We start from the raw sequence: 16,533 nt of genomic DNA, 5'->3' as shown, positions 1-16,533 counted from the left end.
TTTCAATGTTTGCTTCCAGCAGAAGGAAGGCTATGTGCTCCCCTGCCCCCTTGCCAACAAGCACTAAGGGAAGGGGGGCCCAAGCTGAACTCTTGCACCAGGGCCCATGAGCCTTTAGCTACACCCCCGCTACTATTGCACATCACAAATTCAGAAATGTTTCCACAAAACTACAATTTATGTGATGCAGCAAATAATATTCAAAATTTTTCATACCAGCGCCTGGATCTGATTACTATTGTAATTACATGTAATTAAAAATTGAGTACAGTACTGCAAATATGCCGAGAAGTGGCCAGACAAAAACCGCTGGAACGAGTAAAGCCAGTGTGAAACAGGCCTTAGATGCTGAAAAGGCCTTTGATCATCTGAATTGGTCTTTTATGTTCTGGTCCCTTCATTGGCTAACACAATGGTCAGTCACGTAGGAGATTGAGCCATGTGTTGCAGGTGAGTCGCGACTAGGAATAACAGAGTTCAGCAGAGAGGTATAGAACTCATGGATGGATCAAGCCCCTTTATTTATACACCTTCCAACAGGGTGTGACGGGTGTAACTTCTCAAAGTATCATCATAATTGGTTAATACTGAAGCCATAATTTGCATAATTCATTATGGCTAATTAGCCTATTACTAATACTAACACAGCTTTTAAGCAAGTCACTCAAACTAGCAGGTGGACAGTCGCCATCTTCTTATTGGGCACTAAGAAATTAAACACAAAATTCTGTCTTGAACCAGAGTCTCTAAAATGGCTGCCAGAGGAAAGCTGAAAACTTCTTTATCACAACCATATGATCTTTGTACTCCCTCCCTACGGCAGCCATAAAACTTCCTCATGCAACGTCCTGCCCATTTAGAATTTATAACAATACTTGGCAGGGTTGCCCTTCCCCCCTTGTTTTCATTTTATGTATTTAGCCACTGGAGTGCTGCGGTACGCCTACATTCTGATATACAAGGGGTTCTGGTGCAAGACAAGGAACTTAAACTTTCTCTTTTTGCTGACGATGTTCTCCTCTCCCTCACTAATCCACATGTCACTGTACCTAACTTACCTTCTATCTTAGATAAAGTTGGCTTTCTGGTTATAAAGTGAACACAACTTCCAAAATGGAAGCTCTACCTTTAAATCTACCAGCCAATCAATTAACCTCTTTGAAACATTATTTTCATTCCCATTGATGTGACCAGTCCTCCCACTACTTGGACATCCTCATATGACATGCCCATAACGTTCCATCTTTGTTTACTGAGATTAGACGGCTTCTTGACAGATGGAATGCTTTGCCGCTTTCATAATTGGGCTGCATATCTTCGGATGAGATGTCTCTTTGAAACTCTTCTCATTGCAGTACCACTGAAAGATTTAAAGGCAATTCAGGTATCCATCCTCCGTTTTATTTGGGCTGGTAAGAGGTACAGAATATCACGATTAGCGCTCTTGTCCCCCAAATCTGAGGGTGGTCTAGCTGATATTCTTAAATATTATTGGGCCACACATCTCTGGAGAATTAAGGCTTGGTTGGCCCTTTTAGCTTACACGAAATGGATGGAGATTGAGAAACTTTGAAATTCTCCTGTACATCCTAACTTTTTATTATGGGGACTATTGTGTACAATGCGAAGACTCCTACTGTTAGGTCCCATGACTTTTATGTGTGCGACGCATCTTCCAACACATTTGTAGGGCGCTCACTGGCTGCCGACTTTCTTACTGCGCCTGCGTGAGATTTACCATGCACTCGGGGCCTGCAGGAGGATGCCAACGCTGCCTGGGCCTCTCAAATAAGACTTGGAGAGAAGTGACAGAGGTGGGAGAGCGGAGCCTCTAGGAGCAGGAGCAACGCCCCCCCCCCCCCCCCCCCCCCTGCTCCTAGAGGCTAATTATCATATTATAAAAGTTACATTTATGGAGTAACGGGGGGGGGGGGGGGTGGATAAAACTAGGAATAGGCTAATTAGGTTCAGCTGACATTAGCACTTCACTAATGCCAGCCAGTTTAATTTAGGTATTTCTGGTGGCAGAAACCCTTTAAACATTTTTTTATCACTCTAATTGGGGGACAACCTGTACCTTTGGAAAGCTTTGTAAGATGTATACTTCTACCAAAGGCCTGATTTCAGCTATATATAATATTCTTACTTTTCCCTTTTTCAGATCGTCTCCCTAGACATTACTATATGACCAAGTGAGAGACCTCCCCGGGTTGTACTCTTCCCCCAGACATGTGGTGCTTTATTTGGAGATGAGCAGCTAAGGCTACTATCACACTGGCGTTTTGGTTTCCGTTTGTGAGATCCATTCAGGGCTCTCACAACAAGCGGTCCAAAACGGATCAGTTTGCCCTAATGCATTCTGAATGGAAAAGGATCCGCTCAGAATGCATCAGTTTGCCTCCGATCAGTCTCCATTCCGCTCTGGAGACTGACACCAGAACGCTGCTTGCAGCGTTTTGTTCTCCGTCTGATGAAACTGAGCCAAACGGATCCGTCCTGACACACAATGTAAGTCAATGGGGACGGATCCGTTTTCACTGACACAATCTGGCACAATAGAAAATGGATCCGTCCTCCATTGACTTTCAATAGTGTTCAAGACGGATCCATCTTGGCAATGTTACAGATAATACAAACGGATCCGTTCAGAACGGATGCAGACGGTTGTATTATCATGACGGATCCGCACAAAACGCAAGTGTGAAAGTAGCCTAAGACTTCGCTGTGTTCCACCTAGAGGGATAATCAATATAAATTGGTAATGTTTTGGTACCAGATTCACCTAATCGTTTACACCATCTACAATTCTGGATATTTGCTGGAGTTGTGGTGTGTCTGGGGACCACTCCCTAATTTCTTTTGGTGATGCCCATTGATTCCTTCATTTTGGAGTGAGGTGAAAGGGCTTATCAGTCAAGTAGTACAGGTGAATCCCCCACTCACTCCCCTAAACTATCTTTTTGATATTTGCACAGAAATCACAGCAGTTTTATTCTGCATATTGTTACTGCAGACAGTAACAATCGGCCACTACCAAGCATGAGTTATGGTTTGGAATAACGGATGAAGTATATTCCTTATGGGATAATTATCTGATATTACATGCTGATGATGCAACCCTCTAACTTGTGCCAGTTCCTGTATCTAAGGCTCCTTTCACATCACCGTTTCTCTCCTTTCCGTCCTCCGGCTCCGTTGAGGAGCAGGAGAACGGAAAGGATGGATTCTGCAGATAACTGACACCTAACTGAGCGCAACGGAGCCTAAAGACCCCATAGACTATTATGGGGTCCGTTTGGTGTCCGCTCAGAACATGATTTTTGAGCGGAGACGAAAGTCCTCCAATATTTCTGCCAATAAATGTGTTTTTCAGCAGAACTATCTTTTTCTTTAATGTTTCTTTTTCTTTGTGGGAACATTTATTTCAGTGGTCTGTATAGTCAAAGTTTCAGACATTTCCCATTTACTTGTCACCATGCTTTGTAGCTTTATGTGGGGGCTGATATAGGTAGACATTATTCATTTGTGGTTTCATGTTCATATGTAAATAGACGATAATAGTGGCAAACGGGCTGGCACTCGTATCTTCAAGTGAGGAGTATTGGAGCCCAAACTGAATATAACCTGTAGGCAAATATTACATGTCAGTCTTCCTTTGCACATTGTTTTGACTTTTTTTTTGGGTAGAGTTTTATTGAGGCAGTGTTTACCATGCATTTTTTTTTCAGGCTTTTTTCAAGCCCAATGGTCAAGCCTATCGTGGGACACCTGAAAAAACTCCACACCTAGAGCATGCTGCAATTTAAAAAAAAAACACCACAGACCAAAAAGTGCTGGAAAATGCAGGAAAAATGCAGCATGTTTATTTTTGGAAAAAGCTATTTGTGAACCCACATACACTTAAAGGGGTATTCTGATTACATCAAGTAATCCCCTATGACCTGGATAGTTGAAAATTATTAGACTGATGGGGGTCTGACTGCTGCAAGCTCCACTGATGATGGCAACAAGGGGCACTTATCCCAGGAGAACCCTCAAAATGAAGGGAGCGGCAGATTGAGCATGCGCCCTCCTGCTTTATACATCTCTGTGGGAATGCTGCACATAGCCAAGTGCTTGTAGTCGGCTATCTCCCATAGTCCCATAGAAAGGAGCGACATTGCCAATGTTCAGTTCATTTTGGGATCCCCACAGTGTATAAAGCACCTGTTCTTATTATCAGTGGGGTTCCCAGTGGTTGCACCCCCACCAAGCTAATCGTTATCCTATAGCCTGTGGATAGGGGTAACTTGATGTAACCAGAATACCTTTCTAATGATATTTTATTCTGTGTTACCATCCTGACGAAGCACATACCGATACTTGTCTTGCTTTCCTACTAACCACAATTCTAGTCTGTCATCTTCATGTCGCCATTCTATAAATTTGTGTTCCTATTATATAATAATTATCCCCAGTGACGTAGGCAGCTCATTTGTCTGGACGATTGGTCTTTAAAGAAGAACAATACAATCGACAACCATTAAATATTCACATTTATTTCCTCTGATATTTAGAGGAGGTTTTCGGAGAGTAGGTCAGAGAAATGGTTGACAATGTTATGTTTTTAAAAAAATGAGTTCCCGAACCATAAGCACACCACACTGGGTAAACAGGCGCATTACTAATAGGTATTGGCTCAGCGAGAGTTCACCAACCTGGATACTAAGTCCCACTCTTTTTATCACTTTCAATAACCTCTGTTGCTTCAAGGATTTGTGCACATTATAAAAGTATCATTTATGCTTGCCGGAAAAGCCAAACTACAAAATCTACCTTCATGAAAATACAGCAATCCTTGATTTAAAATGTATATATACACTTATGGGGTTCAGATAATTCATTCTGTAGACATGGTGCCCTAGAGAACTCCAAATAGCAGCACAGTCCAACATTTATTTGGATCATTTCCAGTCATTACCATTTGGATGAGAGCAGTAACACAGCCTGGTGCACATTCTGGTGATACCATAAATAATTTGAGATGACTAATGTAATATGTTTTTATATTTTTTGGAAATAGGTAGAACTATGATAATGAATAAAGGTGCATCCAGGTTTGGTGGTTCTGGAACATAAGACTGTAGAATAATCTTAAGAATGTCAAATATGTCTAAAATTGATAATGCCACAGTGTTAAACTCCATTGAGCATGAAAATGAACAGAATAAATACCCTAAATGATAAACCTTTCATTTAATGATGTTTTGATGATATATGAGGTTGACATATTTTGTTTAGTAAAGTGTATATATACATTTTATTTGGTTCTTTGCTACACTTTAGGAAGGTCATTTTGTCTTTAGATAAATGACTGAGATACAGGGAAGGGGAGTAGAGCTTGGGAACAGTCAAGGGGAAAGGTGTTTTTAAAGATCACTCTCTCCGTAAAGAGCACTGGAGAAGGACATATAATCTAGAGATCCAGAAACACTATCGGAACCCATGTATTTTGTCATGCGGCTGATGCAATATTCGGCTTGTTCGGGGGGCAGCTCTCTGCGAAGTTCTTCGATGGTGATGTAGCTCTGAAAATCAAAGAAGATAAGTCAGACTAATGTAACGCTGCCAACCACCAGTTTTTTAACAGATAAGCTCATTTATTTGCTCACTTCACGTACATCTTACCCATACTTTTTTTTCCAATTTGGAGTATCCTGGCCCGTAAACCAATCCCTCTGGTTTTTTTCCATCCTGTATGTAGCCCTTCCTGATGCTGTATCCAACCAAACCCATGATACACTCCCCCTTTCTCTGCCACATCTGATATGGCAGTCTGATCTAAAGTCTGACATGAGGATCCAAGGTATAACATGGGGGTCTCATCTGATATGGATATCTGAGGTCTGATGTGGGGGTCTGATCTGATGTGGGGGTCTGATCTGATATAAGGGTCTGATCTGAGATCTGATGTGGGGGTCTGATCTAAAGCCTGATATGGGGATTTGATCTGAGGTCTGATATGGGAGTGTGATCTAAGGTCTGATGTGGGGGCCTGATCTGACGTCTAATATGAAGGTCTGATATGGGGGGACTGATCTGAAGTCTGATGAAGATTTGGGGTCTAATTTGTGAATTTGATAAATATGGCAGTCTGTTCTGATGAAAAATATTTTTTTCCTATTTTCCTCCTCTAAAACTAGGGTGTGTCTTATCATCAGATACATTACAAAATTACAGCTAGTTTCTTAATTATTTTAAAGGATGTTAATGCAAACCAGAAAACCCCCTTAATGTATGAGCGATTAATGTTTGTGTATTGAGTGTGAGTTGTAGATTTTTTTTTTAGCCACCTTTACTCAGGCCCTAAGTAAAAAAGTTGGAACACAATAAAGTTTATTTGTTTTTAAGCATTAATTTTGTTGGTCTGATGCGTTAAATGTTAAAATATTTTGAAAAGGTTTGGCTAAAAGGGCCAACAAATCTAGGAATGGGTTGATGCACCTTGCCTGAGCTTACGATGCTATTAATACACTTCTAGGCTTGTTTTATTTTGTACCGACCTTATCGGATGCAAGGATCTTGAATGAAGCCATCACTTGTTCGGCAGTGTCTGTTTCTGCTGTCTCCCGAGTCATAAAGTCAATGAAGGCCTGGAAGGTCACAACTCCTGTGTTGTTAGAATCAACCAAAGTCATAATGCGAGCAAACTCAACTTCACCCTAGGAAATTAAGGAACCAAATTTAATAATTGTGAGTGAAATATAGAAATCAACTAAAGCCATTTACTACTAAGCTGTTTTTTGTTCACAGCCTTACCAGATCATAACCCATGGAAATCAGGCAAGCACGGAAGTCATCTGGGTCCATCATACCATTCCTCTTCTGTAGATAAAAGATAATCATTTTTTTTTTAACATAAACAATGATAGGAATTGCAGGTTCTTACATAACAAGCGACTTATTTCTTTTTAGCCTTTGTTTAGCTGTTCTATGTGTGCCTCTTTCTAGTTGTGTACAGTGAGGGAAGGATTAATTATTTGAAATTACAATATCTGTGGATAAGGGATTTGATAACTTCTGTGGCAGGAAAGTTGAAATATGATATTCATCTATAAGTATGTAAAGACTAATTTTGTTTAGCCAACTTGGTCTTCATGATTACGGACTACTCACCCTGTCAAAGTGGTTGAATGATGCACGGAACTCATTCATTTGTTCTTGGCTGATGCCCTTAGCATCACGGGTCAGAATCTGGTTCTCAATTTCATTGATGGTCCTAGCAATTGTAGTGAGGAGCTGCTCCCATCCCACACGGACGTGCTGAGAGAAAACGTAGGAGATAATATAGAAAGGAATGAGAATGGAATCAAATAAATATTTAGCTAACTTGTTTGATTATAAAAAATTTAATGTACAGAGTTGTACGATGAAGAATGTAGTAAAGTATGTTATCTACATAATGGGGCATACAGTAGCTTAGAAACTGTAGAATATAATATTTTCTTCAAAGATTCTTTTGTCCACTTTGGGCAATTTATTAGTAGGTTCCCCTGACAAACAACTAATCACAGCATGTCAACTTCTGGAACCTTCAGTGACCATCATCAATCTAGGGATGGACCTAGCAGCAAGTGTAAAATTTCCTTGCAGCGCCACCATGGGGAAATTAAGTATTACACAGTTCAATGGGTTGTCTAATTATGCAAAGGTAGGCTGGGTCCTCAAACCAAAAGATACTCTTTGTAGCCACTCTACACTCTGCTATTAGGAGGAAGCCCTGAAGAGGGAATCTCCTCTAACAAAAATGTATTTTTTAAAACCCGACTATTAAAGTTAAGCTGATTATTGTAATATTCTTATTATAACTCGAACAAAATGATAGTGCAGTTATTATAAATTATTATCTTAATGTACTCTTCAAAGACATGTAAGTCTTTTGTGACTTTCCTTACCTCCATACTGTAGCTGGTGTGTTTGTTGTCAAAGATCAAGGACTCTTGGATGAGTTGATGATCTCCCTCAAGTTTATCAATGTTGGTCTTGTAGGAGATGATATTCTGTTCATATTGCTTAAGGTGGTTCATCTGGTCTTCTAAAGAACTGCTAATGTCCACGGATATGCGACCAATCTCCTAAATATAGGTAATTCAACAGAAGTGTCACAAGTAAAACAAAATTATCATGACCAATAGCATGTTTTACAGAAATGACATACTCTCAGTGCAAAAAATGCTTTGCTAACTTAGAATTGTGTATGGGGGGTGTCTCAGCTCCTGGCAAAGTAGTGACCATACATGTACAATCACTCTCTAAATTCAGGTTCAAGTGTCAATGAAATGTACTCAGCTGTCTCTGCATGAACCATTCATCTCCTCCGTTCTCAGGGTTGGCTTAATATTGTGTGGGAAAATTCCTATAAACTAGTAGTTAAGGGCTCCTTCTGGCATCTAACTAAAAAGAACATTTGGGTAGAGCATCCTTTTTAGCATTACTGGGAATGTTAGCATTATTGATAACATTCCCAGTAATGCTGATTTGCTAAAAACAGCTAACTTACTGGCAACAACTTACAATACTCTTCCTATATGTACTTTTCAACTAGATGCTGGACACAACATATATTCCATCAAACTCTTTTCATAGCTGTATGGTGGGGTGCTTAACAACTGGTAGTATAATTCACAATGTACCGTTGTTTAAAGGTTCCTTGTCTTGCAACATTTAGGAGAGGACAGTGCATTAGTCTTTACCATCAAAATGTTAATGCTGTTGAACCAACCTCCATCTTGGTCTGGATCCAGGGCCCAATGACATTGGCTTGTGCTGCAAACTGGCGACGCAGACGTTCGTTAGCCTGTTGACGGGCCAGCTCCTCCTGCAGGGTTTGGTCTCGGTGGGGAACCAGTTGTTTTACCTGTTGATAGTGAAAAGGTCTTAAGCATTTAAGCTTCAGAAGTATTCCTTAATATACTATTTTAAACTCTGTTTACTTACCGACTCCCACTTAGTGGCAATATTAAGGTGGGTGAGGTTGGTGTATGGGTTAATTCCAGATAACTTGATTCCATAAGTCTGAGCAATTTTCTGAATTTCGGCCTGGATGCCCAAAATTGACATTTTTTCCTTGTCAGCCTCAGGGAGAGTTGCCTTGAATTGTTCATGTGCTGAAATAAGGCTCTGGAATTAAAATAGATTAAACCAATATTAACAGAATGCTTAAAATATTAAAAATGCTTTAAAGAGGACCTTTCACCTCTCGTGACATGTCTGTTTTAGTATCTACTTGTACTCTCTGTGCAATAACAATTTTGGAGCATTTTTTCTTATAACTCTATGTTGAGCCATTCCTTTATTATTACTGCTAGAAGTTTAAAAATGAATTGCCGACTGCCCGTTACCAGTTGGGGGGGGGGGGGGGGGGGTCCCAGCATAGTCTAACACTATCCAACCAGAGCTGACACTGCCAGACTGTACAGAGAATTACAGGGCCAGACAACTCACCTGGCCCTGACAATCTGAATAGTGGCGCAAGCGCAGAGGCTCTCCTTATGTTTTCGAAGCAGAGACTGTTCATGCACCGCTACCCATAAGTGTAGTGGTGCATGCACAGTTGCTGCTCCAGTCGGGGGAAGCAGAGCTTCTGCACTTGGGCTGATACTTGGAGCAGTGGCAAAGGTACAAGATTGTCAGTGCTGGGCAAGATGTCTGGCCCTGTCAATTAAGTGGCATGTGGGTTCTTCTTGACTTGCGGGGACAGCCCGTTGTAATTGTAGAACACACCAATATGGATATAATATTGTTCTTTTGGAAGTTCTCCTCTATGGAATACATTTGAATCCCATTTACAGTTTACATATATAATAAAAGTATATACAATGCACTCAGAAAGACCCTTTCACTTTTTATACATTTTGTTGTTGCGGCCTTGTGCTGAAACAAAAAAAAAAATTTGTTTTCCCCCATCAATCTGCACTCAATACACAATAATGAAATTTTACAATCTCATTAAAAAGGAAAATCGAAAATTCTACATAGACGTCAGTATTCAGACCTTTGCAATTACACTGGAAATTTATCTTGATCATCTTTGAGATGTTTCTACACCTTGATTGGAGTCCATCTGTGGTAAATTCAGTTGACTGAACACAATTTGGAAAGACACAGCCCTGTCTATATAAGGTCTCACAGCTGACAATGCATATCAGAGCAAAAACCAAACCATCAGGAGGAAAGAACTGCCTGTAGAGCTTACCGACAGGATTGTGTGGAGGCACAGATCTAGAGAAGGGTACAAAAATGTTCTGCTACACTGAAGGTTTCCAAGAGCACAGTGGCCTCCATAATTCTTAAATGGAAGAAGAGCTGGCCGCCCTACCAAACTATGTAATTGGGGGAGAAGGGCCTTGGCAAGAGAGATGACCAAGAACCTAATGATCACTCTGGTTTAGCTCCAAAGATCCTGTGTGCAGATGGGAGAAACTTCCAGAAGGTCAACCATCACTGCAGCACTCCACTAATCTGAGATTATGGTAGAGTGGCCAGGAAGAAACCTCAGAGAAAAATACATGAAAGTCAGCCTGGAGTTTGCAACAAAAAAAAAAGCACCTAAGAGACTTTCAGACAGTAAGAACCAAAATTGAACTTTTTGGCCTCAATTCTAAGCATCATGTCTGGAGGAAACCAGGCACTATCATCCCTACAGTGAAGCATGGTGGTGGTAGCATCATGCTGTGCAGCATGCTGGTCAGGATTGAGGGAAAGCTGAATTGAGTGTATGGAGCAAAGTACTTACTACTGAGATTTTCTTAACAAAAATCTGATACAGAGTGCTCTAGACCTCAGACTGGGCCGTAGGTTCATCTTCCAACAAGATAATATTCCTAAGCACACAGCCAAGACAACATACTGTAGGAGTGGCTTAGGGAAAACTCTGTGAGTGTTCTTGAGTGGCCCAGACAGAGCTTTGAGTTGAACTCAATCAAATATCTCTGGATAGATCTGAAAATGGCTGTCCACCTATGGTTCTGATCCAACCTGACAGAGCTTGAGAGGATCTGCAAATAAGAATGGCAGAAAATCCCCAAATCCAGGTGTGCAAAAGAGTGGAGGCTGTAATCGCTGCCAAAGGTGCTTCAGATAAGTTCTGAGTAAAGGGTCCAAGTACTTACTGTATGTCAATGAGGTATTAGTGTAGACTGAGTAGACGAGTGTAGACTGATGAAGGAAAATTATATATATATTTTTTTTTTTAACATAATGTTAAAGTGAAAGGGGTCTGAACTGAAGACTTTCCAAATGCATCATTTATATTTATATCGTGCTTAAGATATTGGGTAACTTTCTATGTTTATTCTGCTGTTCTGCTTTTCAGGCTATGTTATAGTCCAGCGTGACCTTCAGATTCCTGCTGGTTGCTACTCATACCTGTCTGTGCTGCATTCTAGGACAGTTTACTTTTCAGATTACTATACCACGCCCGATGTGGTGATACTTATTTGCACTTCTCACCTGGATCTCTTCAATACTGTGTACAATGAACATATCCTGCAGATCCTCTGTAGCGCCATCCATCCAGTTATTAAAAGGAGCTGCTCTCTTGGCGAACTCCAGATACAGCTGGTCAATGGTTTCCAAAAGCTTTTCTACACGCTGGAAAAAAACATTATATCTGCATTGTAAGTTTGAAGATAACATTATCATTACATCATGTTCTTTCCTTTTAAGATAATATTGTCAGCTTCAATATTATTTATCAGTTATTTTACCTCAAGAGCATCTCTCCTCTTTTGTGTGAGGGTACCGAGAGTGTCCCACTGGTCACAGATTGCCTGGCAGCGGCTATTGACAGCAGCAGCATCATGGTAGTCAAGCTCGCTGTTGGGGCACAGAATATTAAAAGCTTTATATACAGCAACAGGAGACTGCTATGGTATGAATACATGCAACTGACAAATCAGTAGAAGGTCTGCATGAAGAACCAAGACTAGGTTTATGTAAAATATGAAGAAAAGAATATTTAAATAAATAACATATAAATGTGCATAAGACTAATCACACACTGATGGAAATTTACTAAAACTGACATTTCATACGCCGGGTTTTGTATAAAGTCCACTAGTGTAAGATGTGATAAAATTATTAAGAGATTCCCCACACATTACGAGAGGTCTATGCGCCACAAGATGGCATCTACGCCAGGTTTAATCTTCATTGTTTACTGATGTAAATTAACATAAATCTGTTGGCACCTTCCCCGCCAACCTTTTAGAAAAGTGGAGTGCGATGTAAAACTGGGAAAGGTCGCACATTGCTGTGCAAAAGTGGGCTTACAAAAAATGTGTGACTTTCTACTCCAGAAAACAGGCCCAGAAGCCCCCCACAGTTTTAAGTCTTTACATACGGCAGGACTGCGGTTTTCACAATTGTTCAGACAGGAGTATACAACAGAAAATGTAAGGCTAAACTCACTTCAGCTCCTGGGCAATGGCTGCAATCTGTTCCACACGGTCCTGATGGGCAGCCAGATCACTCTCAAATGCTTCATGTTTGCGCACAAGGGCTCTAATCTCCATGAGAGAAGCTGATTCATAATCTCTCTGAGAAAGCAGTTCTTCCTTTCCTGCACAGAACAGAAGGGTAGATATTAGAAGGAAAGTCTTCAATCCGGTCGTCCTACTTAGGTGTTTCATGTGTCTGTTGAGTTATTTGGAGGAAATAGTTGAAACTATAATATTGAGTTGATTGGCTTATGATGCGTCCCATACGTATGCATGAATGGTGGACAACTGGCAGCCAGTTGCTCACCCTGCTGCATTTGGCATCCTTTTTCTATCTATGTAATATACAGTATTTGTATTATCAGATTTATTAAAGAGGTTGATAAGGTGGGGGGTCTGATATCAAGAGCATGAGTCCAAAATCCCCCATTCGCAGATTAAATTTTAGGTGGGAACATAAGGCACTGAATGTAATGTGTGGCCCTTGGATCGAGTTAAAAAGGTTTTCTAAGATTTACTGACCTATCCTCTGGATTAGTCATCCGTACATGATGGGTGTCACGGCCATGGCCATGACCGTGACTCCTGAACCGCATGCGGTTGTCAGCGGTTTGGTTTCATTGTCAATCACAGGTGAGGGCAGTGGTATTTGCCTCACCTGTGGTTGCCGCTGGCAACGTTATGTATGTGGCAGCTTTCTATGCTGTGCATGCGGTTGCACCTAGCACCTTTCTGTTAGGTGTGTGTGTATGTGTGCACTGTGTTTTATGTATTGTGTGCACTTCCCTTTAATGTGTGTTTCCCTTCTCTGGTGCTGGAAGGGTTAACTCCCTTCCCAGTGTGTGTGTGTCACTGGGTGTGTTCGACTGTGGGGTGTGGCTTCTTGGCCTATAAAGCCTCACTGTTTGCTCAGGTCTGTGGGGTTGTTTCAGCCATGCTTGCTGGAGCAGCCTATTGTGTTTCTATCTGCCAGTGAGAGCCACCCCTGTGGTCATAAAGAGAATGTCACTTTATGTTTTATGTCATGTTGTATGTGATGTCCATGTGATGTACTGTTGGGACCTTTGTTCGTTTGGTTTGTGCAGCTAATGGTTCTGGATTCTGTGTGTGCTCTGGGATCCAGTCAGCAAGGCTGTGACAGGTTGGTGGAACTCCTTAGTTCACCTGCCATTTCCATTAGTCTGTTTCGGTTCCCCTTTTTCCCAGCAGCTTGGCCATTGAGACTCCTGCTCCTCCGTACCTTGGAGGAGTAGGTAGTCTTACCCATCTCCTAGCTCAGGGATCTGCGGAGGGTAAGTCAGGGCTCCGAGGTTCCTGCGCATGGGTCCTCCTACCTTAAAGGTCGGCCCATGCAGGTAGGAGTTAGGGTCAGGTTAGGGATGCTTGAGGAGGTGACCTGCTCCCTATCCTGTTCTCCTGGCCGAGCAGCCACAACATCAGCGGGCATCGCACGGCTGAGGGTTTTACCCATTCTCAGCCGTTAAAATGGGTGGGGGTCCGACACCTGAGACTCCCACCAATCAGATGTTTGAGAAGGCAGCGGTGCTCCTGTGAGTGCCACAACCTTCCCTGGGCTCACTAAAGCACAGCACTGTACATTCTCTAGCGGCTGTGCTTGGTACCGCAGCCCAGCCCCATTCACTTCAATGGGGCAGAGCTGTGCCTGGGGCATGTGACCAATTTACGTGTCGTCACTCGGCCAAGGAAAAGCTGGCAAAGGTCGCTGCCTTCGAGTGTTGGACCCCCACCAATCAGATACTGATGACCTATCCAGAGAATAGGTCATCAGCATTTAAGGCTCAGAAGAGCCCTTTAATGTCCTCATAATGTGGCAGAGAAATCAAGTCATTTTCCTCCTACTTTACTTTCTTTACTATAATTGCAACCAACAACAAATTCATAAAAAAAATATCTGGCATGTGATAAATCTCAGTATATCTTTAGAGGGGTCTGATCTCCATTTTTTTCTCTAACAGGGCTCCAAGTCCCTTCACGTAGTCATAGAATAAAATAACAAAATTCTGGTTGTCTGAAGGTGATACTGGGGGGAAATTACAGCATACAGAGTCATGCAACTGTTGCAGTGAGCCCCTTTTGGTCTGTGTGCTCCTATATGATGCCTCCATATTGATACTGTTGCAGTCACACAACGGACAATGTCACATTTTTTTCTCAATGATTCCCACAGAATCCAAGAAATCATTAATAAATTGCATGCGGTAAGCTTTCCTATGTCATTAAATGAAGCAGTTGTCCACCTACCTCTGGTCCAAGACTCATGAAGCGTGGCCTTCTGTCTAAACTTTTCGGCCAGATGCTCCAGTCTCTCCAGTCTTCTGATTTCTAGAAGAAGCCACTCTTCATAACCCTTTTCTACTTGCTCCAGACCTTTCCAGGCATTGGCAATATCCTGATGTAAAATATCACCATAAATGATTGTTCTCAAAAATTCGGCAATAATGGGTATTTAATGTGTTTTTTATAATTGAATAAAATATGTAGCATGACTCTATTTCTCCTCCTATTCTATTATACTTACAGAAACCATCTTGCCCTCTGATGGCATGAAAGCAGGACGGTTGCTGAGCCTCAGCTTGGTTTGCAGGGTGTTAAAGTTAATTTCTAGCTGACACTTCTCCTGAACACGGGGTGGCTTGTGAACTCTTCGGTAATCTCTGAAGTCCTCCAGTTTCTTCTGCATTGCAGCCATTGATATTTCAGGAGTTCTGTTTTCCAACCATGGGATAGTACGGCGAATCCATTCCAGGAGCTAAAGAATGTGAAGACAATTATTTTAGTTACAACATGAATAGTGGTCAGAACAGTAATGTCAGGATCACACTGGTCCATCAGAGTAACAGTGGATCCTTTGGTGGGCCCGAGCTTTACACAAATAAAGAAGCCCTAATAAAACAAGGGGCTCTAAGGTCTAGCAGAAAACAATATAATTTGGAGCTAACCTTGTAATAAGATCAGGAGTAGACATCCCATATATGTAGCCTAGGCAGCAACAGAGGAACCCATTAAGCGAACCATCATCTTATCAAGACAACATGAAGATACCCTGAGGTCTACTTTATTGCATGTAAAGGACTGTTTAATTACTGTCATAGCTGTTAATGGTGGATTAGAAACCATAAGTAAAGCTTGCTAGAAAGGAGCTCTATGTTAAGCTCCTCACTCTCAACAAACCAGCTGTTATAGGAAAGGGTCCCACATACTTTTCTAGCAAAGTGACCCTTTGCAGTCTTTGACAGTAGGCCCGGAGGATCATTTGTAATCCCTCAATTTAAAGGGGTTTCCGGTAAAACTTATTTTTGCCTTACTTACCTGCTCCACACCATTCCAGTGGTCTGCGCTGCCTCCACTTTCTCCATCTTCCGGTCCTAGCACTCTTTACATCTGGCTGGCTATGGGCATGGTCACATGCACCACTCCAGCTAATGACTGGCTTCGGCGGTGACATGCAGCTTGTGGCCAAATCACTGCTCAAGTGGTGCATGACCATAGCCACCCGGATGTGTACAGTGCTCGAACCAGACAATGTAGAGAGCGGAGTCAGCGCAGACCACCGGAGCAGCATGGAGAAGGTAAGTATGTACCTTCTATTTCAGGGACCATGCTGCAGGAACTTGTTAAAAAAAAAAAAAACTTTAAGTGCTATCATTTCTAAGGATATTCCACTGTAAAGGCTTTATGCTCCTGATATTTGCAGTTTTTCCATATTTCTTATGTGTTCACATAAAGTGGCAGCTGTTTCCATTACACAGATTTTTCCAGGCCAGAAAAGTTGTCTGCTATATATTAAAGGAATTTTTTCAGAATTTTGATACTGTCAGCCTATCCTCCGGATCAGTGTGGGTCCAACACCCGTGAGCCCCGCTGATCAGCTGTTTGAGAAGGCACCACTGCTCCCGTGAGCACCGCGGCCTTCTCTGCGCTTACCAAACACAGCGCCATACATTAGATAGAGGATGTGCTTGGTATCGCCTTTAGCCCCATTGAAGTGAATGGTGCTGAGCGTGATACCAAGCACAGACACTATACAATGTAC

General features: G+C 41.8%; 1 protein-coding gene across 1 annotated transcript in view; it reads right to left on the bottom strand.

Moving 5' to 3' along the window:
• Positions 1-4,517: 4,517 nt before the first annotated feature.
• The window catches only part of ACTN3 (actinin alpha 3), a 75,356-nt gene continuing 63,340 nt past the window's right edge, over positions 4,518-16,533 (bottom strand). Inside the window, exons 10-21 of the mRNA XM_044269664.1 lie at positions 15,019-15,249; positions 14,742-14,889; positions 12,451-12,601; positions 11,748-11,856; positions 11,491-11,631; positions 8,977-9,159; positions 8,762-8,896; positions 7,935-8,114; positions 7,156-7,302; positions 6,799-6,864; positions 6,543-6,701; positions 4,518-5,567 (exon numbers count right to left, since the gene is read on the bottom strand). Coding sequence (XP_044125599.1) covers positions 5,409-5,567; positions 6,543-6,701; positions 6,799-6,864; positions 7,156-7,302; positions 7,935-8,114; positions 8,762-8,896; positions 8,977-9,159; positions 11,491-11,631; positions 11,748-11,856; positions 12,451-12,601; positions 14,742-14,889; positions 15,019-15,249 — 1,809 coding nt within the window. The 3' untranslated portion in view covers positions 4,518-5,408. The remainder of the gene's footprint in view (positions 5,568-6,542; positions 6,702-6,798; positions 6,865-7,155; positions 7,303-7,934; positions 8,115-8,761; positions 8,897-8,976; positions 9,160-11,490; positions 11,632-11,747; positions 11,857-12,450; positions 12,602-14,741; positions 14,890-15,018; positions 15,250-16,533) is intronic.

Source organism: Bufo gargarizans, chromosome 10, assembly GCF_014858855.1.
Source record: "Bufo gargarizans isolate SCDJY-AF-19 chromosome 10, ASM1485885v1, whole genome shotgun sequence".
In the NCBI taxonomy this organism is placed as follows: domain Eukaryota; kingdom Metazoa; phylum Chordata; class Amphibia; order Anura; family Bufonidae; genus Bufo; species Bufo gargarizans.
The sequence above is the reverse complement of the archived record's forward strand: the minus strand, read 5'-3'. Positions and strand labels throughout refer to the sequence as shown.